Here is a 26,044-nt window from a genome sequence, read left to right on the forward strand (position 1 = left end):
CTCAAACATGATTCTTTTTTGTTTCTGCTTGAATCAAACACTTTATTTCAGATAATGGAGATGGAAAAATTGGATGAGTATAAATATTATTGTGGAGAGAGGGTTTTTAAAACTAGTTTCTTGAGAAATTAGCTAAACACAGTCATAATGTGTCTTGTGCATTTATCAACCAAGTTGTATTCTTTGCTATTTAACGAATTTGTCACATCAAAGCTCCTTCAAGTCTTAGTTTCATAAGTTTCTACCCCCCCCCCCACCTTGCTGAATTCCAAATAAGAATTCTACTTGGGAGATACCAATAGGTATATGACAGATTTGGCATCTGTATTTTTAAGACCAAAATTGGTAGGACTCCTAGTGAAAAATGTTGGATCTGCTTAGTTAAATTGTGAATTTTATTATAGATACAGTACTGTTCACAAGTCTAAAGTGTGTGTCACTGTGTGTATAAATAAAAAATATAGAGAGAGAGAGCGCGAGCAAGCTAGGATGTCTAAGACTTTTGCAAGGTACTGTGTTTGTCAATGTGGAGAGCATATGTGTAAATCCTGGTAGGAACAGTGGATGTTGGGAGGGGTGTGGGACAGGTGGTGGAGAATGGGGGCAGTGGGGGGAGGTGGTTGATGTGGTTGCAGACACACCCAACCCTGAGACACCAGGCAAACCAAACAACTGGTTTATTGATCATTACAGAATGTATCTCTGGTGTTTCCCTCTCCCGTCCCCTTCCCAACCATAATTCCCTCTTCCTACTCTCGGCCATCTGTAGAGACCCAGGACAGTGCGATACATGAAATTACTATGCAAAAGTCTTAGGCATCCTAGATATATATCTATATCTAAGACATTTGCACAGTACTGTGCATCATTGTCTAAAATGTTGTCAGTCACCTGTTTTCAAAAATTCAAATACTTCATGAAAGGATTAGACAGTGAATAACCTGCTCCCAAGTCTTTGATTTCATATTTTGATTGACCATGTAATTTGCCTGTCTGGATCTTACAATTATTTCTGCTTTAATCTGTAATCTTTCAACTCCAGGGTGAGACTGTGATGTCTTGGTTCCTCCAGTTCTGGCAATAATGCTTCCACCACCTTATTATGAAGTCTGGTTGGTACCTTGTTTATCATAGAAATATAGAAAGCTGGTTACAATATGATTTGCATATATTTCAGATTACATGTACTTGATGGGCAGAACAGCCTCCTGCCTTGGCTCTTGCAGCAATCCCAAATGTTTCATTTCCCCATCAACTCCACCCAATTCTCTTAAAACCTACGTCACAATTCATCTTCTGGCCACCAAATGTTCGTGACCTAGTGTGCTTGAAGGGAAATCAATGCAGTCCTGGGAGAAGGTGCAAATGCCACACAACACAAGAGGCCAGGAGTGAGCCTGGATCCTTGGAGTGGTGAGGCAGCAGTACCACCCACTGCACCATAATGCTGTCCAAAGCAAAGCTCAGTAAGCAGGTACAAAACTAAACATCTTAGATATTTTATTCATTTGTTATTACTTGATGTACTAATAGGGGTAAAACTTCTTAGTGGCTAAAATGGTTGAAAACCTGAAATGGCTTCTGTTATTTTAACATATTTACAGAAGTTCAAGATCATCATTCTCCATGCCTCAGATGAGCAATGTAATCATTTCAGAACTTGAATAGGTGACTCCAGACTTTCAATTAAAGTCAGTTACCCAATTAAACTAGTGGATTTTTGCAATTGTAATCTTGTTACAATTTGAATTAATCATTTAGCTAGTTGTCATCCAGTCACACAGCACAACATGGTGATAACTTCTAGGTAGCAGCACCACAATTGCACTGAATGTTCTATGATTCTCTGTGGTCTACAGGAAAAGCAGTGAATATTGACTGGTCTGGAACACATGATTCACTTTGGATCACCTGATTTGCATTTTTAAATAGAGCTTCACATTTTAGTTGAGGCAGGAGAGATTATTGTGGGGTAATATGCCTTTCTAGGATGTAGTGTAACAAATTGGTGGAGTTTAATAAAAGCAGCATTTTTGAAAAATAGGGTTTGAAAGGTACTGGTAGACAAGGGATGTGTATATGCTTGTACTTAGGTGAAGGTTCATCAAGCAATTGGAAAGACCAATCTTTTGAGGTCATTTGTACGGGTGTATTTGTGTAGAAGGCTGGTGATGTTTTACTCCAGTGCTGCAGCTTGCTGGTGTCTGTGTAACAAGATTGAGAATGTAATGAATACCACCAGATTAGTTCCTGAGATGGCAGAGTTGCTGTATGCGAAGAGATTAAATTGACTGGCCTATTCAGTGCAGAAGAATGAGATGATGGAATTGAAACCTTAAAGTTCTTGAGGCTTTTTATGGAAGTGCAGAGTTGGATCCTGTTGACCGGAGTGCCTGACATTTGGGTGCTCTGTCTCAAAGAGAAATTAGTTATTCAGAATAGATTTCCTCTTCCTAATGAGATAAACTTTGGAAATTGAGCCAGGAAGACTGGAGGATCTGTTAATATATTTAAGGCTGATTGGTTGGCATCTTCAATCCCTTCATTCCCTCAACTGCTACAAAGTATTGGTGAGTATCAACATCAGTGATGATATTACTGAATAACAGTGGACAAGAGGTGATGAATGGTGTCCTGTCTGCATTGTTTTATAAAAGTACAAGGTGTTATGGATAGTGCACAAGGTCATCATAGGTTACAACAGGACATTGATAGGATGAGGAGCTGGCCTGAGTGGAGTTCAATCTGGCAAAGTGTGAAGTGGTGCACTTTGGAATACCAGCTTAATGGAGGAAATCTTAGCAGTGTTGAGGAACAGGTCTTGGGGCCATATTCATGGATCCAGAGAGTTGCTGCAGAAGTTGATAAGGGTGTTTAAAGTGGCCTATGGTGTGTTGACTTTCATTAATTGGGGATTGATTTCAGGAGCTGTGAGGTTATGTTTCAGTTCTATAAAAATCTAGTTAGACCAGATTTGGAGTATTGTCTTCAGTTTTGGTCACCTTATTATAGGAAAGATGTGAATGGTTTAGTGAGGGTGCAGAGAAGATTTACCAGGATGCCACCTGGCTTAGAGAGCATGTCTTGTGAGGAAAGGTTGACTAAGCCAAGGTCTTTGAATTGGGAAGGATCAGAGGTGAATTGATAGAGGAATTCAAGATAGAGGCATAAATAGTATGGCCAGCCAGAGATCTTTTCCCAGGGCAGAAAAGGCAAATGGGAGAGGGCTGATCCATTTTCCCCTCAGCCCCAATCTCCTACCTTCTCCATGTATCCCTTCATGGCCTGACCAATCGAGAATCTATCGCCCTCTCCCTTAAATATACCCAATGATTTGGCCTCCACAGCTGCCTGTGGCAACAAATCTCAACAATTGCAGGGTGCAAGCCTGTGCCAGCAGAACCTAATCTGTAATCTCATTAAATGGAGTTGATTCTGACCCACATTATGTCATTGGTGAATTTAGTAATGCCATAACATGGTCATTGCAATGTGATACACATTTTACTCACTAATAAACCATTGCCTGAGTATTTTTTCCAGCTGCAGACTAGAACATTTAAGTTCCAAGGTACTGTGAATGGAATTGAAATAATCAGCAAGCATCCATATTTTTCTGGAGAAAACATTATCAATCAAACAGCTGTGTTTGTGTGTAGATCAATATCCTGACTTCCAGTAGCCTTTGGTCACCCAGTTTCTACCATCATTTTCCTTCATCTCCCATTCACTTCATCTTTACTAAGGTTCTTTGTTTCCACATGCTGTATCAGTGACAGCAGGCAGATGAGGGGGCTCACTGGATTTAGCTGGCCAGATTGGGAAATACATGGGAAACTTTACACATTTTCCAAGTTAAATGGATGCTAATAGTTTATTTGTACTGTACCAGTTTAACTGGTTCTGGAGTATGTGTGGAAAGTTGATGACAAAAGTCAGTTTGGGATCATCAGCATTTCAGTATCTTTAGACTTGATCCAATTTTTTCACCCTCTCTGTTCTTGTTACCTTGCATTTCCCCTCTTTACCACTTAGTCTTTAAAAGGGGCATATCTTTTGTTCCCAACTAAAACTACTAGCACCCAACACCGTTCACTTAAATTATCATCCACCAAAGGCAAGTCCTGTATATGAAACATTAATTCAACTTCTCCCTTCACAAATACTGCCTGGTGACCTGAATATTTCCAGCATTTTTATCTGTTTTTATCCCAAATTCTTCAGGTTTATTAATAGCATTTCTTTTCTTTCTAATGTACTGAGGATGTACCAATCTAAGTTTCATACATCTAACTCCTAATATATTCTCAGATTTGTTGGAAAACAATCAAATATGTTTTTGATTACAAGATGTCTGATTCACCTTACTTTTAAATACTTTTCAAATTAGAGAGGAAAAATGCTTTGAAATAGAACAGAACACTACAGCACAGGCCCTTTGGCCCTCAGAGTTATGATAACCTTGTAGCCCACTCTAATCTTTCCCTCCTACATAGCCTTCATCTTTCTAACAACCATGTGCCTATCTAAGTTTCTTAAAAACTCCTAATGAATCTGTTCTACAACCACCCCTGGCAGGGTGTTCCATGCATTCAGCTCAGTTAAGTTTTTAACTTTTTTTAAAACTAGCCTCTGACAGTTGCCCTATAGCCTCCAATCTCCTTAAAATTATGCCCCTTGTATTAGCCATTTCTGCTCTGAGAAAATGTCTCCAGCTATCTACTCAATCTGTGCCTCATGTCACCTTGTATATCTCTGTCAGGTCACCTTACATGCTGGCATCACCCTCTGTAATGTATCTGCATCCTTCCTATAATGAAACAACCAGAACTAATCCTGGTTAGAATACACTTGGAATATTGTGTTCAGTTCTGGTTGCCTTATTATAGAAAATATGCAGAACTGGATCCCATTACTGCTGCCATTGTTTATCTGACAATGGAGATAAAATGCAGACTTTTCAGAGAATTATAAGTCAATTTTACAATTTTTGGTTATACATCATACTTACTGTTTTTGGCCGTTGTATTCTTTTTCCTCCCCTGTTAATGGTTGCACTGCCGTCAATGTTCTTTGGAGCAGTAGTCAAGCAGCGCTGTAGAGTGTCTTTGGAAATCATTGGTGAGTGTGTTCGTATTCTAGTACCTAGGTAAGAGATGCACAAGTACTTAAGTTTACATACAATATGTGCTCTCAATTAAGATGAAACAGTGTCAAGGCTTTGGTGTTAGTACCATCATTGTACTTCTACGGTGATGTTACTGTCAATTAGTCTAACAATATTAACTAGAAGAAATACTACACACCAAAGATTGGCATTTAGTGGAATGGATACATAATAATAGGGGCAACACACACACACAAAATGGTGGAGGAACTCAGCAGGTCGGGTAACATCTAGAGTACAGTCGATGTTTCGGGCCGAGACCCTTCAGCTGGACGTGATAGAGATTTAATTTCATGATTCATTTATCATCCACACAAGCAAATCACATGCATAATGTGTCTTCCCATCTACTTTCAATCCCTTTTCAAGCCCAATTGTTTCTTCCCTGGCAGGGAAATATCATTTGTAACTGACATGGGCAGCAGCACAGTGGCTGATATGTTATTACAGTGCCTGTTACACGGGTTCAGTGCTGCTGTCTGTAAGGAGTTTATACATTCCCCCCTTGACCATGTGGGTTTCCTCCCACACTTCAAAGGGTTACTAAGTTGTGAGCATGTTATGTTGGTGCCAGGAACTAGCCCCCTGCACATTCCCAGACTGTGTTGGTCATTAAAATAATGAAATGTACTGTAAAATGTATCATTGACAAAGCTAATTTTTAAACCGTGTAAACATTTTCCTATTACAAATTTCTTACATTTGTTCTAATATCATTTATCCTCCTAGTAAAATGTTAAGCCCACCCTTGCTTGGAGTTCGTTGTTACAGTTGTAAGTAGCTCTGGCAGCCATTTCGAAAACTTTCACTATTACATTTTCTCCCTTCTAACTAAACATTCAAATTTATTTTATCATCTGGAGTCCATGGGCTGTCTATTTGTTTAGTGATATCGTTAGGTAAATAGTTGAGAATAAGGGAAGGCTGGAGACAGGAAATTACAAAGTGGAAGTTATGCTTGCCTCAAAGTGGGGAGGAGCCCTTACCCTTACCTCTTGCTTTGGTCTATGAGCCTAATCCTTAGATAACCCAATAACTTCCACAATCTTCCAGCTGTAGTACATACCAAGGCTATAAAAGAGGAACTTTAGGCATTTAAAAAGAGTGCAGAGGCTGCCAAAGCATCAATATCTTGTTGATATCTCAGTGGCAGTAGCATTTATAAAAGAACATGGGAAATAAGGAGTAAGCCATTTGACCTTTCAAACTTACTTTGCCATGCTTATATTACAGCAGAACACTTATTTGCTCTTCACCCAAACCCCTTGATTCCAGTACAACCCAGAATTCTATCGGCTTTAAAATACAATCAATGACTGAGCCACCACAGCCCTCCAAAGATTCAGTGTCCTTGCTTCATAGGACCCAAATTACGCTATTCGGCGCATTGAGTCTGCTCTGCCATTTCTTCATGGCTAATCTATTTCCCTCTCAACTTCATTCTCCTACCTTCTCCTTGTAACCTTTCGCGCCCTGACTGATCAAGAAACCTTCATTCGTGTCTGTATCCATGTGAAGTGACGGAAAAAGAGTATGGCCAGGTAAAACTGGGAGACATTACACTTGGAAGTTGATGTTTTTGGATAATATCCATGTTGAACAGCATGTAGTTTATGAATAGATTCCAGAGACAACAGTATAGAATGAAAAGCAAAGGTAGAGCATTGCATTTGCATGGCTACAGGATTGATTTCAACGGCACAAAACCACTGTTCCACACCAATGACTTTTGGGATCACCTGGTAAAGGAACCTATTGAAATAAAATTAGAGAATCAGAATTTTAACAAAGACAAAGGTCTTGCCCTAAGTAAGTAACTGGAATCCAATTGTAAACAAGGTGGGACAGAGAAAACCTGATTGGTTGAGGACCAACTAATCAAGAGGGACGGATGACAGGGTATATATACCACCAGACTAGACGTGCTTAGGCATCATCCCTGATGAAGATTGCAGAGTTTGTCATTGACTCGTTGGTTAAAGTCGACATCTGGGCCTGGCTGGAAGCCTAAGAAGAGTTTGTGTCGTATACGCTGGGAAAGCACTGGATCCATTTTCATCTAAGCCCATGACACTGTATTGTAGCCCCAACATGCTACATTATTGCATTGCCTTCAATTTCTTTACATGCTGAACTGAATGTAAAGTACAACCGCATGTAACAAATTGCATATGTAGATATCACTGCCACAATGACACTGGTTATCTAAATCTATAGGGGGAAATATACCTCTGACTTGATAAATAAAAAAGAAATCAAGTGTCAAAAGAAATTAAATTAAAGCAAGCTGTAGATAACAGTATAGGATCACTTTACCCGCAACACTGTTGAGAGAGAATGCTGCCTCAAAGTTGTGCATCTGACTTTGCAGTTCATCAACCCGTTGGAAGGCATCCAGCTTCAGGCTGCGCTCGTGAGACAGCTGACAACGTACCTGAGAATAGACAGGAAATCAGTTACTGTGCACACAATTGCTACTACCAATATAATTCTCAGGGACTGCCTCACAGTTATTTAAAGAACAAGAGCAAGGCTAAAAGCGAACAATAACTTGCAAATCCAGATCACATGGTGTAAAAGACAGTAATCGTCTGGCTGATTACGGACAGAATCAAGATGAAGGGCAAACCTAACCACAGATAATAACTCTAGAACATTGTATCAGGATTTGACAGTTTGCCACTGAAGGAGATTGTGGATACCTTTCTTATCTGCATGGTGTTTGAAGCATATGTTGTTCAAAAAATAAGATTTAAAGTTTATCTGACATCAACCATAGAAGAAGATTTGGACTTTCTACCCCTGAAACATCTGTTTCTTATTTTTAGTCTAGGTTCTCCCAATGTTTCTAAACTCAATCCTTATCCTGTTGGTTTCCTTGAAGTCAAATCACCCTTTTAAAATTCCAGGAATTATAGGCTAAGTTCTGTAAGCTTTGAAATCCTGGTGTCATTCTAGTATCTATGGGTACATGCCCTTCAAGGGTCATATACCCTTCTAAGATGCACAGCATTGTTCCCAGTGTTTCAATTCAGTGTAGCTAAATTTCTAGTGCCTTTAACTCAACTCAATATCCAAAAGGCTAGCATCCCAGAAGCTTGTTTCATCATTTTCTGTACTGGTTGATGACTTCTGAATAAAGTGCATGGACCCTCTTTGGATGTTGACAGTTTATAATTGGACGTAACTGAGAAAGAACTCTAATCCATCAGCTATTGGTCCAAAATGGATAAATTCACATTTGCCAAAATGAACTTTAGGTTAATGCCACTTCCGAACCTGGTCCATAGACATGCAAGTTATGGCATTTCACGTACCCTTTATGAGTTGCCTTCAATTCTATATGTTTCAACTTTAGCTTATGGTTTCACATAATACTTCACCAGATGCCCTTTGTGGGAGCTTTCCAGACTGAAGGTCTGTGTAGTGAAGTTCCAAAGGGTCTTTCTTTCCATAATGTACATTAATGAGGTTAAAGAGGCCTTAATTAATTAACTGCCTATTGACACCAAAATCAGTAATACAGTTGACAGTAAGGAAGTGTGATTAAGGTTGCCAGAAAATGCCAATGGATTGGCAGAAATAGCAAATGGAATTTCAGTCTGGAGAAGTATAAGGAAATGAATTGGGAAAACAAACATGGTTGAAAAAAAAAATGGGGAGGGATACTAGAATGAAAACCGTGGAACAAAAGATGCAGCAGCAGCAACTTAGATTAGAAATGAGCTCAGCAGTAGAGGTGAAGACTGATGTATGGACTGGAGTGGAGTTAGCACTGGGATCTCTGCTTTTCCAGACATGCGTGCTAATAAGCTGGACTTGATACACAGGGCGCAATTTCCAAATTTGAAGGTTTTGCAGAATTTGTATGTAAATGTAATTATAAGGAGAGAAGTAATGGACTTTAAAATGATGTCGTTCAGTTGGAGGAACTGGGCAGATAGCGACAGAGAGTCCAGCAGTATGAAAGATTATATGTTGATTGGAGGAATGAAAAGAGACAACGAATCTCAGGGTTATACATGGTAACATATACAGCGTGTACTTTGATAATAAATTTACTTTGAACTTTGAAAATTTTAGGAGAGATGGAAGAGCTTTGGAAAGGGATCAGTTGCAATCTACTGGATAGATTTTAGAGATAGGTGATCTTATGAATGTGACGGCAGGAAACAGTGGGTTAAGGAGGGGTAGCAGCGTTTTCCTTGAGCCACAGAGGCTGCAAAGAAATCTAATAGAAGTAATTTTTTTTAAATGAAGAGTTTAAACAGAGTAGAAGCAAATAAAGTGCGGTCATTAGTAGAGGTGTCAAAAACTGGAGGCTGCAGCATGAAGGTGGCAAAAAGAAATCCAAAGTTACATGAGGAGAAGTTTCTGCGCAGTGATTAGCTGGGGTCCGGGGAGGCAGATAGAACTGCAGCATTACAGAACAAGCAGGATAAACATTTTAATGGAAACAGCACTTGGTTTAAAAAAAACTCTTCTCCAGTTACATAATGAACACTTTACTATGTGTTTATTCAGACCACAGTCCTTCCTCTGTATGCACAGCAAAATGCATCCAGTTACCACAGCAAGGCTGTTAACCACCTGTTAACAGCACAACTCACCAGTTCCTCTTTCAACCAAAGACCATTTTTGGGGAAGTCCCACACTGTCCATGCAGATCAAATAATGAGAGGCTTTTTGCATTATACTTCGTTCTTGTGCACAGTTCCCCGTCGGTCAATTGAATCTTCAAAGCACACACCACCGTTTAAAAAAAAATGAAATTTTGATCCAGATATGGTGACATAATGGACATTGTCCAGAAACAGTCAAGAGACTTGGATTATGGTCCTCAGTCCAATCTCTTCACATCCGGTCAATGCCGAGGAAGGCCTTCTCCCTCGCTGCAAAAATTGGCTGAAATATTAGTGGTCACAGACAATACTGTACCCACTCTTACTGCAGTATATAATGATGTCTAAAATTGCTGTACCTGTTTGATCTCCTTATTGATTTTATGATACTGTATTTGAACGATTTTGGAGGACGTTTCGAGCTTGTTGTTTAGGGTATTTAGCCTCTGTTCCTTCTCATGCACGTCATCCAGCAGCTGCTCCATGTTGGATGTTTTCATGCTTTCCACCTGCTGTCGGCTCTTCAGTTCCTGAGCTGCCCGGTGTCGGTATTCCTTCAACAGCTGCTTCTGAAGCGAAGAAAATCAGTGCGTAAGGCACGTGGCAGCCACTATAAGGGTCAGAACTCTAGGAGCTGGCTACAAGATAATGTATTTGATTCTAGTTCTGTCTTTGACAGGTGTCTAAAGGCGTCACCATTGTCAGATGAATTCCAAAATGCTCTCCGGTACAATTAACAGACAATGAACTTAGGTTCTTGATTAATCAGGGCATCTCGTTAGCACACTGGCTATCAGCTCAGTACCAACAAGTGCCGCCTGAATAAGTGATAGTCTGCAATACGGAGTTTTATTGAAAGGTAGAATTGCTCAACTGTATTAAAGGTGTTACTTGTTTTTAAGTGGTGGGACATGTGCAGTGATTGGTGAATAGAGTACCTCTTTTTCAAATTCTTTCTTTGTTTTCTCGTTTTCTGATTTGGACCTGCTGAGGGCTTTTCTCAAAGCTACGAGCTGTTGCTGCAGAAGAATCTTCTCCTCTTCCGCAAGTATTTTAATGTTGAGATACGCCTTCTTGATTTGAGTAACTTTCTGTGTAGACAAAATGGATTCAAAATGTCAGTTACAGGAGGAGAGAGAGTAGGAGGAGGAAAGAGAAAGAAACAAAGAGGAGGAGATGGGGAGAGAGGGAGGAGGGGAGAGACAAAGAGAGGGGAGGAGCTGGCAGAGAAATAAATGTTGAATTTTACTTGTTAGTTTACATATTGGTGATAGGACCCAAGACTAAAAAAGCCACATTGGATTGGTATTTCCCTCACTTTGCCCTGGGAATGCTAAAGAAATGTAAGGTTGTCAGAGTTGATTGTCAGATCTCAGACTTCAACTGGATGCAGTGAAACGCGACTGTTGTCAAGAGTGAAATATTAAACTGCAATCGACAGTCAAATTTCAAATGCTAGGTGTCCTTTGAACTATTCCCCATTTTAACCACTACTGTAAGACTATGTGTTAACATTAGCCACATACACACATATTCACCTGTTACAAAATGCTCATCGAGTTTTGTCAAGGATGGACTTCACTCTTAAATTTAGGAATTATCCAGGCACAAATTCATGGGTGATTGAGTGAATATAACAAGGGTGCACACTTTATTCAAATATATACTCTAAAAATAAACCAGTTATTAAGCACACTGGTTGCTGGTGTGATGAGATCCTCACTTTCTCTCATCTGATAAAGTGTGACTTGTGGCCCATGTAAGCTGTTCTGTAATTAACTAATCAAAAGAAATGTATTTAAATCACAGAATAACGTAGCACTAAAGAATGATATCACTGAACAACAAATGTTTTGCTTCCTGAATACTTTAGGGTCCATCTTATAAATTTTGGGCTGCTGATCATGAAAATCACCATGGAATTTCCCTATCATGCACCATTTTTTTTTAAAAATCACCTATATGTGTTATTTCAATTCATAGTTCAAGTCAATTAAAACATTGCCTACAATATAAGCTGAAAAGTTTTCTATCTTGTCCAGGCATGCCTAGGCAGAGCAGATGCCATGTGGCAGGCCAGGTTTTAGAAAGGCTATGAATTTCCTTGAAGGATTTCAATATTTGAGACAGATGTTTCCCAGAATAGCTAATACCAAAGTGAAGGAAGACATTTTTGTTGGTCCACAATTCAAACAGGTCATCAATGACAGGCAATTGGAAGAACTTCTAGTGGGACCGGAGAAAGTTGCATGGAAGACATTTAAGGATATTGTTGAAAATTTTTGTGGCAATTACAGAGCCCCAAGCTACATGCAAGTGTATGACAGCATGCTTCAAGCATACAAAACAATGAAGTACATCATGTCACTAAAGATTCATTTTCTGCATTCTTCCCTGCAAATTTTGGTGCTATCAGTGATGAGCACGGTGAAAAGTTTCACCAGGACATTGCGATCGTGGAGAATTGGTATCAAGGCAACTGGAATTCATCAATGTTGGTCGATTTTTAACTTGGTTGAACTATTACAAAGCATCAGCAACGTTATGTAAGTAAATGCATTATATTCAATAAAAGTTAATTGCTTGTTTCTCTAAATTCCTGTGTGATATAAGCAGTCTGAAATTATGTTTGTGTTCAGCTTCAAGCGGTCTGTCGTAAACAAGAAACAAAAATTCTGAGGAAGCAACATTTTTGAAAATTTGTTGTTTAGCATATTCAGTCCAGGATGTTTGTCCAACTCTTGGAAGGAGCTGTTTATTTTTCTGCAATTCCATGTGTTTTTCCTCTGGCCCTACAGAATCCTTTTTCAGATGTATAATGATCTTTATTTTGTAAGCTATTTACAAAGAAACTTCCATCAGTCCTTCAGCCCCTGTCACAACGCACAAATTCTGCCGCTGTTTTAAAAAATCACGAAGAATATTTTGTGAAGAACTTTTCATTGGCAGTGTGATTTGAGGGTCACTGAAGATTACTGACATGGTAAGAACACATCCTTGATTAGGTGTTGGAGTGAGACCTGTACTACACTCTACAAGATGCTGCTTATATCGAGGTTTATGGTCAGCCTGCCCACCTTCCCCTACCTGCTCCAAAGCAGCGTGGGATCTTTGAAACTTCTCTTGTTTTGCTGTCGTTCTCCAACAGTTCAGTGTTTTCAGCTGACAGACCACTCTCTGCAGTTGGCTGTTCTCTTCCCGTAAGGACTGCAGCTGATCTTGCTGAGAAAAGAAAGAGGTTAGTTTTCTGCTTCAGAAGATATGCTACTTCTCCCATTCTTTTCTTTAGGGGAGCTCCAGCCTTTAAGAATCAAAGCAGGAAGCAGAAATTCGGCTCCTTAAGTTGGTCCACCGTTCAGTTAGATGATGGCTAATCATGTGCTTCAACACCTTCTTGCCTGATCCCCACATGCAATTATTAACTTAGGATCCAAAAGTCTATCACAGACTTGATAGCTGAGCATCTACAGTCCTAACTCAGGAATTCCAAAAATTCACAAACTTATGCATAAAGAAAAAAATTTATCTCAATCCTAAATTGATTGACCAAGCCTCTAGAAACACCTTTTTTCCTCCAGTTGGCAGAAGGTGGCTCCCATTCAACGATATTGTCATATATAATTGAGGCAAACATTTTCTTTACTTAGGCTTCTTTCACTGTCTACTTGTTATGTCCAACTCAGTGTCACAATCTATGCTCTATCTGCTGATCTCTACACACCCTCTGATGACACAGTTATATCGACCAGCAGAAATATTGCTTTTCTTTCCCACCCACTCCTTTCACTCTATCTATTTAAGTCTGAAGCATACAGAACAACTTGATTTCAATGGCCACAATGCTTAAAGATCTAATAATTCTATTCCTGCAAAAGTCTAATCATTTGTGAAGAGCCACAAAAAGTAGACTTCACCTAAAGCAATGCTCCGATTCTCTTTTCCATCCTATGCCTAATATGTTTGGGTTGAGTTGTTTTCCGATCTTGCCAATCCATTTGCTAGCGAGGAGAAATCATCAGTGTGCTGTTCACTTGTGCTGTGTGCTCCGAATGTGTGGCCTTTACATACTTAGCAATTAGTTGGTTGGTCATCATTATGGAAACTCAGTTGAAACGTAGGGAGGGGGTCTCATCGCATGGTAAGCTCTGTGTGTTGTCTGGAGTTTTAAAAAAAATCTTTTTTCTTAAGGATCAAGAGAGTCACAAATTTGACTGGGCATCAGTGAAAGTCATAGCACAAGCAAGCACGTTGCATGCCAGAGAATTCCTAGGAGCATGGTTTTACATAGAAATATAGAAAACCTACAGCACAACACAGGCCCATCGGCCCACAAAGCTGTGCCGAACATGTCCTTATCTTAGAACTACCTAGGCTTACCCATAGCCCTATATTTTTCCAAGCTCCATGTAGCCATCCAGGAGTCTCTTAAAAGACCCTATTGTTTCCGCCTCCACCACTGCCACCGGCAGCCCATTCCATGCACTCACCACTCTCTGTGTAAAAAAAAACTTATCCCTGACATCTCCTCTGTACCACTTCCAAGCACCTTAAAACTATGCCCTCTTGTGCTAGCCATTTCAGCCCTGGGAAAGAGCTTCTGACTATCCACATGATCAATACCTCTCATTATCTTGTACACCTCCATCAGATCACCTCTCATCCTCCACTGCTCCAAGGAGAAAAGGCCGAGTTCATTCAACCTATTCTCATAAGGCATGCTCCCCAATCCAGGCAACATCCTTGTAAATCTCCTCTGCACCCTTTCTATGGTTTCCAGTCCTTCCTGCAGTGAGGTAACCAGAATTGAACACAGTACTCCAAGTGGGGTCTGACCAGGGTCCCATATAGCTTCAACAGCACATTTGGAAAGCGGTGAAATGATCGGACAAAGTCAGCATGGATTTGTGAAAGGAAAATCATGTCTGACGAATCTCATAGAATTTTTTGAGGATGTAACTAGTAGAGTGGATAGGGGAGAACCAGTGGATGTGGTATATTTGGATTTTCAAAAGGCTTTTGACAAGGTCCCACATAGGAGATTAGTGTGCAAACTTAAAGCACACGGTATTGGGGGTAAGGTATTGGTGTGGGTGGAGAATTGGTTAGCAGACAGGAAGCAAAGAGTGGGAATAAATGGGACCTTTTCAGAATGGCAGGCGGTGACTAGTGGGGTACCGCAAGGCTCAGTGCTGGGACCCCAGTTGTTTACAATATATATTAATGACTTGGATGAGGGAATTAAATGCAGCATCTCCAAGTTTGCGGATGACACAAAGCTGGGTGGCAGTGTTAGCAGTGAGGAGGATGCTAAGAGGATGCAGGGTGACTTGGATAGGTTGGGTGAGTGGGCAAACTCATGGCAGATGCAATTTAATGTGGATAAATGTGAAGTTATCCACTTTGGTGGCAAAAATAGGAAAACAGATTATTATCTGAATGGTGGCCGATTAGGAAAAGGGGAGGTGCAACGAGACCTGGGTGTCATTATACACCAGTCATTGAAAGTGGGCATGCAGGTACAGCAGGCGGTGAAAAAGGCGAACGGTATGCTGGCATTTATAGCGAGAGGATTCGAGTACAGGAGCAGGGAGGTACTACTGCAGTTGTACAAGGCCTTGGTGAGACCACACCTGGAGTATTGTGTGCAGTTTTGGTCCCCTAATCTGAGGAAAGACATCTTTGCCATAGAGGGAGTACAAAGAAGGTTCACCAGATTGATTCCTGGGATGGCAGGTCTTTCATATGAAGAAAGACTGGATGAACTGGGCTTGTACTCGTTGGAATTTAGAAGATTGAGGGGGGATCTGATTGAAACGTATAAGATCCTAAAGGGATTGGACAGGCTAGATGCGGGAAGATTGTTCCCGATGTTGGGGAGGTCTAGAACGAGGGGTCACAGTTTGAGGATAGAGGGGAAGCCTTTTAGGACCGAGGTTAGGAAAAACTTCTTCACACAGAGAGTGGTGAATCTGTGGAATTCTCTGCCACAGCAAACTGTTGAGGCCAGTTCATTAGCTATGTTTAAAAGGAAGTTAGATATGGCCCTTGTGGCTACAGGGGTCAGGGGGTATGGAGGGAAGGCTGGGTTCTGAGTTGGATGATCAGCCATGATCATAATAAATGGCGGTGCAGGCTCGAAGGGCCGAATGGCCTACTCCTGCACCTATTTTCTATGTTTCTATGTTTAACATTACCTCTCGGCTCTTAAACTCAATCCCACGATTGATGAAGGCCAATGCACCGTATGCCTCCTTAACCACAGAGTCAACCTGCGCAGCAGCTTTGAGTGTCCTATGGACATGGACACGGACCCCAAGATCCCTTTGATCCTCCACACTGCCAAGAGTCTTGCCATTAAGGCTATATTCTGCCATCATATTTGACCTACCAAAATGAACCACCTCACACTTATCTGGGTTGAACTCTCAGTCCAGTTTTGCATCCTATCAATGTCCCACTGTAACCTCTGACAGCCATCCACACTATCCACAACACCCCCAACCTTTGAGTCATCAGCAAATTTCCTAACCCATCCCTCCACTCCTTCATCCAGGTCAATAATAAAAATCAAAAAGAGTAGGGGTCCCAGAACAGATCCCTGAGGCACACCACTGGTCACCAGCCTCCATGCAGAATATGACCCGTCTACAACCACTCTTTGCCTTCTGTGGGCTAGCCAGTTCTGGATCCCAAAAGCAATGTCCCCTTGGATCCCATGCCCCCTTACTTTCTCAATAAGCCTTGCATAGGGTACCTTATCAAATGCCTTGCTAAGATTCATATACACTACATCTACAGCTTTACCTTCATCAATGTGTTTAGTCACATCCTCAAAAAATTTAAATCAGGCTTGTAAAGCACGACCTGCCTTTGATAAAGCCATGCTGACTATTCCTAATCATACTATGCCTCTCCAAATGTTCATAAATCCTGCCTCTCAGGATCTTCTCCATCAACTTACCAATCACTGAAGTAATTGGTAAGTTGATGGAGTAACTCACTGGTTTATAATTTCCTGGGCTATCTCTACTCCCTTTCTTGAATAAGGGAACAACATCCAGAACCCTCCAATCCTCTGGAACCTCTCCGGTCCTCATTGATGATGCAAAGATCATCACCAGAGGCTCAGCAATCTCTTCCCTCGCTTCCAACAGTAGCCTGGGGTACATCTCGTCTAGTCCTGGTGACTTATCCAACTTGATGCTTTCCAAAATCTCCAGCACATCATCTTCCTTAATATCTACGTGCTCAAGCTTTTCAGTCTGCTGCAAGTCATCCCTACAATCGCCAAGATCCTTTTCTGTAGTGAATACTGATGCAAAGTATTCATTAAGTATCTCTGCTATTTCCTCTGGTTCCATACGCATTTTTCCACTGTCACACTTGACTGGTCCTATCCTCTCACATCTTATCATTTTGCTCTTCACATACTTGTAGAATGCTTTAGGGTTTTCCTTAATCCTGTCCACCATGGCCTTCTCCTTGCCCCTTCTGGCTCTCCTAATTTCATTCCTAAACTCCTACCTGCTAGCCTTATAATCTTCTAGATCTCTATCATTACCTAGTTTTTTGAACCTTTCGTAAGCTCTTCTTAACTAGATTTACAACAGCCTTTGTATACCACAGATTCTGTACCCTACCATGCCTTCTCTGTCTCATTGAAACGTATCTACGCAGAATCCCACGCAAATATCCCCTGAATATTAACCACATTTCTTCTGTACGTTTCCCTGAGAACATGTGTTTCCAATTTATGCTTTCAAGTTCCTGCCTGATAGCCTCATATTTCTCCTTACTCCAATTAAACATTTCCTTAACTTGTCTGTTCCTCTCCCTCTCCAATGCTATGGTAAAGGAGATAGAATTGTGATCACTATCTCCAAAATGCTCTCCCACCGAGAGCACTGACACCTGACCAGGTTCATTTCCCAATACCAGATCAAGTACAGCCTCGTCTTGTAGGCTTATCTACACATTATGTCAGGAAACCTTCCTGAACACACCTAACAAACTCCACCCCATCTAAACCCCTCACTCTAGTGAGATGCCAATCAAAGTTTGGGAAATTAAAATCTCCCACCACAACAACCCTGTTATTATTACTCCTTTCCAGGATCTGTCTCCCTATCTGCTCCTCGATGTCCCTGTTACTATTGGGTGGTCTGTAAAAAACACCCAGTAGAGTTATTGACCCCTTCCTGTTCCTAACTTCCACCCACAGAGACTCTGTAGACAATCCCTCCATCACTTCCTCCTTTTCTGCAGCCGTGACACTATCTCTGATCAACAGTGCCACACCCCCACCTCTTTTGCCTCTCTCCCTGTCCTTTCTGAAACATCTAAAGCCTGGCACTTGAAGTAGCCATTCCTGCCCCTGCACCATCCAAGTCTCTGTAATGGCCACAACATCATAGCTCCAAGTGCTGATTCACGCTCTAAGCTCATCCACTTTATTCCTAATACTCCTCGCATTAAAATAGACACATCTCAAACCATTGGTCTGAGTGCGTCCCTTCTCTATCCTCCCTTTCGCACTGTCTCCAAGCTTCCTCTATATGTGAGGCAAGCTCCCTTTCCTCCGTCACTTCAGTTTGGTTCCCACCCCCCCCCAGCAATTCTAATTTTATGCAAACAATTCTATAAACAGACATTTCGACCTCGATCCCATTTATAAGTCAATGGGGGGGGGGTGGGGGCAAAAAAAATCCAGACAATGCACAGGGTTTCCCATGCAATCAATCAGCAATGAGAACCCCTCCCCCCAACGTCATAAGTGAGTTTCTGTGATGACAAACAATTGATAAGAATTGGTAAGTATATAAAGGCCAAGCATTCGGAGGACACACCGTAAATGAATAGCACACTGATAGTGTCTCCTCGTAAAGTTACTAAACATGCAAATGGATTGCCAAGATCAGAGAACAACTCAACCCAACCATCAACCAGCTGAGATACACACTTTCTGAGTTATTTCCTATTTCCAATATACTTCCAGCTTTCATTTATTTACTGCCACATATACCTCTACATCTAAGTATATTTATTTTAAATTTTCATTGCCTCTGATGCCTGTTGGCTTCAGGGTAAAATATAACCCATTTAGTATAAATTCTCATTGGATAAAACATTGCTTCAAGGTCATAATATTATAATAAAGTAAATAATATTGGCATCTCTATTAACCTATGTTGTAAACATTATCTGGAAACCTGGATGAGCAGTGTTTGGTAGGTTAGATGTAACTAACTCATTAATGACATGGGGTACCATGGTCAAACTCTTTAAGAATTAAAATGAAGTCAGTTATCAAGGATTCTTATGAATTATTAGCTTCCTTATATTCAAAGTCACCTCCTACCCCTAAAAGCAGCTGTTTAGAACTTCTCTGTTACAGAGTCGAAATGCAGAACACGAACTTTCAGATCAGTGTGCCACATGGGTCAATGCTGTTTTCCCTGGTGTGTGTGTGTCATGTATGTCACCAGTTTGGTTGAGAATGTAGGTGGCATGATTAGAAAGTTTGGGTTCGACAGCAAAATTGGTGTGGAAGTGAAGTGTGAAGATGGTTGTCTAAGTTTACAACAGGATCTAGATCAGCTGGGAAAGTGGGCAAAGGAAAGGCAGATGGAATTTAACACAGGTAAATGTGAAGTGATGCATTTTGGGAGGCTGAACCAAGCCAGGAAATACACCGTGCATGTCCTAGAACAGGGAGACCGAGGGTAGAAGTGCACGGTTCCCTGAAAGTGGCAACATAGTTGGACAGGACAGTGATGTGTGCACGCATGCCTTCATCGGTCAGGACGATGAGGCAAGATGTCATTGCATAGCTGTACAAGACATTAGTGAGAATGCAGAGTGTGCAGTTCTGCTTGCCGTACTACAGGAAGGATGGGATTAAGCTAGAGAGGGTGCAGAAATGATTCACAAGACTGTTGCAGGGAGTAGTGGATGTGAGTTACAAGCAGAGACTGGATGGGCTAGGACTGTTTTCCCTGGCTGGAAGGAGCCTGAGGGAAAATGTTATGAGGTTTACAGAGAAGCATAGATGGTCACAGTCTTTCTCCCCCGGTGTAAGGAGTCTAACCCTAGAGGAAATAGATTTAAGGTTTAAGGGAAGATTTTAAAGGAGACCTGAGAGGCAGGTTTTTCCACATTGAGTATGGTGGGTACATGGAACGAGCTGCCAGGGGAGAGGGTAGGAACTGTGGGCGGAGCTAAAGATGGCACCAGAGGGCAACTTCGCCCAGCTCATCAGTACCTACAAATGGAAACATCATCTCCGTATCTCCTCTATCCAGGCCTTTCGGTTTTCAAAAGGATTCAATGAGATCTCTCCTCACCCTTCTGATCTCCATCAGAGTACAGGTGCAGAGCCATCAAGCACTCCTGCTGTGTTCAGCTCATCATTCTGCGAACATTCTTGTACACTTTCTCTGGACCCTCTCAAGGGTCAGCATATCTTTCCTTAAATACAGGATCCAAAATTGCTCCCAGTACAGTATTCCAAATGCAGGCTGACCAATACCATATAAAGCCCCAGCAGTATGCCTTTCTTTTATGTTCTAGTTCTGTCTAAATGAATGTTAACATTGCCTTCCAAATGAATGCTAACCTGCAAGTTAATCTTAAGAGAGTCCTACACTCAGGCTCCTGAGTCCTTTTGCACCCCTGATACTGGCATTCTCTCCCCATTTAGAAAATAGTCTGCACCTTTATTCTTCCTTTGAAATATATAACCCCATGGTACCTTACATTGTATTCTATCTGCCACTTCCTTGTCCACTCCCCTAACCTATTTATTTATTGAGATACAGAGCAGAAAGACCCTCTGGCCCTTCAAGCCAAGCTGTCTGACAACCCCCAATTTAACCCTAGCCTAATCACAGGACAATGATCAATTAATCTAGGTTTTCGGACTGTGGGAGGCAACAGAAGAACCTGGAGTCCTGGGGAGAACATACAAACTCCTTACAGACAGCAGTGGAAATTGAACCCGGGTTGCTGGTACTGTAATGCGTTGTGCTACCATGCCACCTTCCAAATCTTTCTGCAGACCCCCTACCTGCACAACACCACCCCCACCAGTCTGAGATGCTTTGCAATAGGAAAAGACCTGTGTAAAAAATATTATACAAATAATCCAAGTTAATTTACTGCCTTTCCAGTTACAAACTAAAAGGGCTTAAATGTCTACAGCAATTCTACAAGTCTCTCAGGAGAATCAAGGGAGATCTTAGAGGTATATACAATTATGAGGGGCATAGATCGGGTAAATACGTGCAGACTTTTTCCTCTGAGGTTGGGTGAGATTAGAACTGGAGGTCATAGGCTTAGGGTGAAAGGTGAGATATTTTCGGGGAGCCTGAGAGGGAACTTTTTCACTCAGAAGGTAGTGGGAACATGGGATGAGCTGCCAGGAGAATTAGTAGATACAGGTTCAATTGTAACATTTAGGAGAAGTTTGGATCAGTGCGTGAATGAGAGTGGTATGGAGGGCTACAGTCTGGGTGTGGGTAGATGCGACAAGGGAGAAAAATGGGTCAGCATGGACTGGATGGACTAAAGGGTCTGATTTTGTGCTCTATGACTCGATAATTAGAGCAAACAAATATCATTGCTAACCAGTAAGATGCTGTGTTACATTCTGCGTGAGAAACTTAGATTCCAGACTGTTGAACGTGTGTACATTAATCAGATCTAAAGGAATAATTAACAAATGCCAATCTGCAAAAAAGCCTTGGCTTTTTTGTATAACTCTTGTCAAATGACTTGATTTAGTTCCAACTTATTTGCTATGGGGTATAAAGAAAGTCTAAAAACCAATCTTTGGACCACTGTATACATGTCTAATACTTTTGCACAGTACTGTATACTGTAATAATTATCCACAAAGTTGCACTCTAAAAATGTTACTTCTAGTGTTCAAAATCTCTGGATCTCTCTGACATTCAGTTTGAGGTAAAAGTACAGATTTATCAAAAATGGTGATTATTCTTTGGAAACATTGATGCAGGGTATTAACAAAAGGGTAAGCTGCTCTCTGAGAATGTGTGGAGACGTTTCATTTCACTAGATAAAGTTATGGCACAAAGCTAAATCTTAGATACAATCACAGATGTGCATTTCACCTCTATGTTACTTGATGCACGAAATTTTGAATGATTTTTTTTCTGAATTTATTTCTATTTGTTTTGGATTTTAATAGCCGTATGACAAAACAGTTACTGACGAAACATTTGGACAGGTTCATGGATAGGAAAGGTTTAAAGGGAGTTGCTGTAAAAGGCAATTTGGGTGGACAAGATGGGCTAAGGGGCTTGCTCTGGTGCTGTATTGTATAACAATATGACTATGACTGGAGGTGTGATTCAAAACAACAAAAATGTTATGAGTAATAATGGAGTTCAACAACTTGTTCCTAATGCAAGGTTGACTTCTAGACCAAGAAATGTCTCATACTATTTGACCTCTGTAAAAATTAGAGAGCTAATGGAATTGCGTACCCATGCTAGGTTTTCTTTCAAAATGTCATCATGTCTTGTGGAGCCAATCTTCCTCTTGAGACTAATCATGTTTTCCACTCCATTTCTTCTGACTTCACTGATCAGTTTGCAGGCCACTTTGTCCATGTTAACGTGATAGTCATCTAGTTTTTGCTGTTGTTGCAAAAGTGACAGGCGCTGTGGTTAGAGCGGCAGAAACATCACATTAGCCCTAATGATACACTCAGCGATATTAGGGATGGTCGTGCTATTAACTGCAATCAAATTGTTTAAAATTAATCTAATAAGATCTTCTTTAGTTCAATTAACAAATGCAATTCCATGTTAATTCATAGAGTATAAATTATGAACAGGTAGCAGGATTTCTGCTATGGTATTTTACCTTGGCCATTAAACATCTTAAGAATTGGGCAACACATAAGATTCAGGTTACTATATAATCCTGACTGCTTCCCCATCCCTACAATCGGGATGCCATCATTTCAAATTCAAAATTGTACCACATTCAGCATCTTCCCTTCCAAGATGATCAGCATTCATCTTACATTTTTGACTCAAATTTCAAAGCCATTCAAGGTAAGACAATGAATATATTGAGAATGGGAAGGGTGTGTGTTTTTTCCCCAACATAATGTAGTAAATTACAGCCCTGTCAGTTTGACAATTATCCCAACTGCTCCTGAAAAATCCCATTCATAGCTGAGGACAAAATTACAAGTGAATGCAACAAGGTCCTGCAAGGTAGACTGGTCCAGAAGGTGAGATCACATGGGATTCAGGTTGACGTAGTTAACTGGATAGAAACTGACCTGGTGGAAGGGCAGAGGGTGGTAGTACAGGGAGGTTTGGCTTTCAGATTGGAGAGCTGTGGCTGGTGTTGTGCCGCAGAGACCAGTGCTGGTTCCTCTCTTGTTGGTCAACTGCATTAATAATTTGGACGAGAATTCTCAGTAACATGGTGACACGTTTGTGGGTGACTGGTGATGTGCAGAAGGTTGTCTAAGGCTACACTGGGATCCAAATCAACTGAGAAACTGGGCAAGGAATGGGAGACGAAATTTAACTCAGACAAGTGCGAAGTTAGACCAGGGTAGGACATGCACAATGAATGAAAGGTCCCTGGAGAGTATTGCACAACAGCAGTACAGTGCATTATATAAAATTACTACAGTATTCTGCGGAAGTCTCAGGCACCCGAGATATGTGTGGGTGGTTCCTGTTTTACTTCTGTATAACTCTATGATATGGGGCAAGCAATGAAATGGGAGAAGAGAAACAGATTGTCTATCAGTGTCATCTAAACGTCAGAATCACATTGTTAAAGCATGCAGACATTCAGAATTACTCAAGAGCAATACCTTCTACCATGAGAAGAGATGAAACAGGAGCACAGGTAAGATGGGATAGAAGTATAGATTAGCCAAATGAGTTCTTCAAATGCTCTGAGTGCCACAAATAAAAACCTGCCTTTAGGCGTTTGTACTCAAATTGGAAAAAAATAGCCACCTTCTGGGCATTGTTCAGCATCTAAAGTTGTGCAGGTGGGCTGCACTGCACAGTTGCTATTATATTGGGTGCAAACTATGAACAACCAGTTAGAAACCTCTACTACTACGTAACTGGCTATTTTTCTCTTTCACTAAGTAACAGAAAAATATCCAATGAGTCCTCACAATTAGATTCACGGAGGTCACAGAGCTATGCAGCATAGAAACAGGCTTTCAGTCCAAATTGCCCAATCGATCATGTCTCATTTATCCCACATCCTTCTAAACTTTGTCTATCCATGCAAGTTACCTTACTCTATTTTCTAGTGTCTGATCTGAAATTTTAACTAAACACTCACACATTTACCTTCTCCTGAATAAGGCCTCTACACCTTGTTGATATAGTGGGGAAAACATGCAAATAGATGGAATGTTGTAATGCCATTGCACAATTACATACCTTTAATGTAAAGCAGGATGCAAATAGATGCCTGACCAAAGCATCATATTCCTGTCTCACTTCACTTCTCATCTCCTCTTTCAGCCTTGTGCTCTCTTCTTCCAGGTTAGTCAACTTTGCTCGAAGAGCTGTGATCTCTATGATTATCTGATGACTGAAATGAGCTAACTGAGGAAAAAAAGGAACAAAACCAATATGGGAAAACCACCGACATTGATATGAGGCAACGTGATTTCCTCAATCTACAATTTCTCTCTCAGGTGCAAAGATATTAGGGACGAGACCAGATAATTCAGCTGATCAGCATTCTTTCCTCTCTTGACTTTCCTATCACGACATCAGGTTCTATTCTGCAGGGTTCCCATATTTGTTATCCTATTCCCCAGTAGAAAATCTTCCTCTATCTGAGTAATTATGAGCATAGTTCAACATGGTCAGTGGCAGAGCTTAATCATATTCAAGATTGTTTAATGTCCCTTCCTGAACACAAGTGTATGGAGAATGAAATAATTGCTACCTCAGATCTGACACATCACAAAAAAATACAAAAGACAAAGAACACAATAATAATAAAAAATGCAAAACTATAAATACATAGATAGCTTATATACAATACATAGATTGATCATAATGACATCAGAATTGTGGGTTTGACTGCAACAAATAAGAATGCAGAAATTTAAGTGGGCCACCTCGCAAACCTTGACATCCAACAGATCACATCTTTCCTGATGCAGCCATTTCAGACTTGTAAGTTTCGCCCCCAGAGATATTGTTTCACCTGCTGAGTTCCTCAAGCAGATTGTTTGTTGCAACAAATTCTAGCTAGCATCTGCAGTCCCTTGTTTCTCCAGATCATATTTTAAACCTGGACAGTAGACCAGTTTCTGTAACTATTAATAACATCATCTAACTAAAATCCAGAAGTGCTTCCAGATGTCACCCCTTAACGGGCAGGTTGCTATTCATAGAACCATTGAATAACATGCTGGGAGATTCACTACCTTGCAGCCAACCCTTACCTTTTTCCTGCAGTCTTACAGATTTGATTGTTAAGTGCTAATCCAATTCTCTTTTGAGGACAGCAATTGATTCTGTGTCTATTTCCCATCAGGAAAAGCATTCCAGATACAGGTACTAACCACTCACTTCATATGAAAGAAGTTTCGCTTTGCTCCATTTGTGAATTGCCTTAGATCAGAGCACTCCATTTTAGATTTTAGATCTTCCACCACGGGGACTACTTAGCTCCATATACTCTGTCCAGATACCCTCATGAACCTGAAAACTTTTCATTTCTTCTTTCAACTTTCTTGGTCCAAAATAAACAATTTTAAACTAAATCCACTTTACAATAGGCTTCCCCATCTCTCCGAGTACTTAGCAGCTAACAGTTCAATTAATCTTATCACAGGCCATAAGGTCACGTGCAAACTGTACTCATAGTTTAACCTTGGTATCATCTCAACTCAAGCACAAAATTTAGACTGGCAATTTAACTCAGAACAGACGGAGTGATCTTTTCAGATGAGACATTAAAGGAAGCCCCTGTCTGCTTATTCAAGTAGACATAAAAGTTTTACTGTATAAAGGAAAGGAGATGTATTGCCCATATTTCCATTAAACAACACTACCAGTGTAGAACATCAGATAACTTGAGTCCTCGCAAGCAGTGACCTTTATGATGTGACACTCAATATTTACTGGTGGCTGTGAAACATTTGGAAATTCTTGAGAACATAAAAGTCTTTGTGTGAAATTTGTTCTCCAATGCATTTCTATCATTCAGTCCAACTTCACTT

General features: G+C 40.7%; 1 protein-coding gene across 4 annotated transcripts in view; it reads right to left on the bottom strand.

Annotated features, from left to right (window-relative positions):
• Nucleotides 1–69: 69 nt before the first annotated feature.
• si:ch73-242m19.1 (uncharacterized) overlaps nt 70–26,044 on the bottom strand; it is a 182,325-nt gene continuing 156,350 nt past the window's right edge. For all 4 annotated transcript variants that reach the window (XM_063040782.1, XM_063040783.1, XM_063040784.1 and 1 more), the window contains 8 exons: nt 24,243–24,410; nt 22,296–22,448; nt 12,877–13,011; nt 10,728–10,880; nt 10,149–10,358; nt 7,484–7,601; nt 5,012–5,145; nt 70–1,120 (listed from right to left, as the gene is read on the bottom strand). In XM_063040782.1, the coding sequence (XP_062896852.1) occupies nt 1,007–1,120; nt 5,012–5,145; nt 7,484–7,601; nt 10,149–10,358; nt 10,728–10,880; nt 12,877–13,011; nt 22,296–22,448; nt 24,243–24,410 (1,185 nt within the window). In that variant the 3' untranslated portion in view covers nt 70–1,006. The remainder of the gene's footprint in view (nt 1,121–5,011; nt 5,146–7,483; nt 7,602–10,148; nt 10,359–10,727; nt 10,881–12,876; nt 13,012–22,295; nt 22,449–24,242; nt 24,411–26,044) is intronic.

This window comes from Mobula hypostoma, chromosome 2 (genome assembly GCF_963921235.1).
Source record: "Mobula hypostoma chromosome 2, sMobHyp1.1, whole genome shotgun sequence".
Taxonomy (NCBI): domain Eukaryota; kingdom Metazoa; phylum Chordata; class Chondrichthyes; order Myliobatiformes; family Myliobatidae; genus Mobula; species Mobula hypostoma.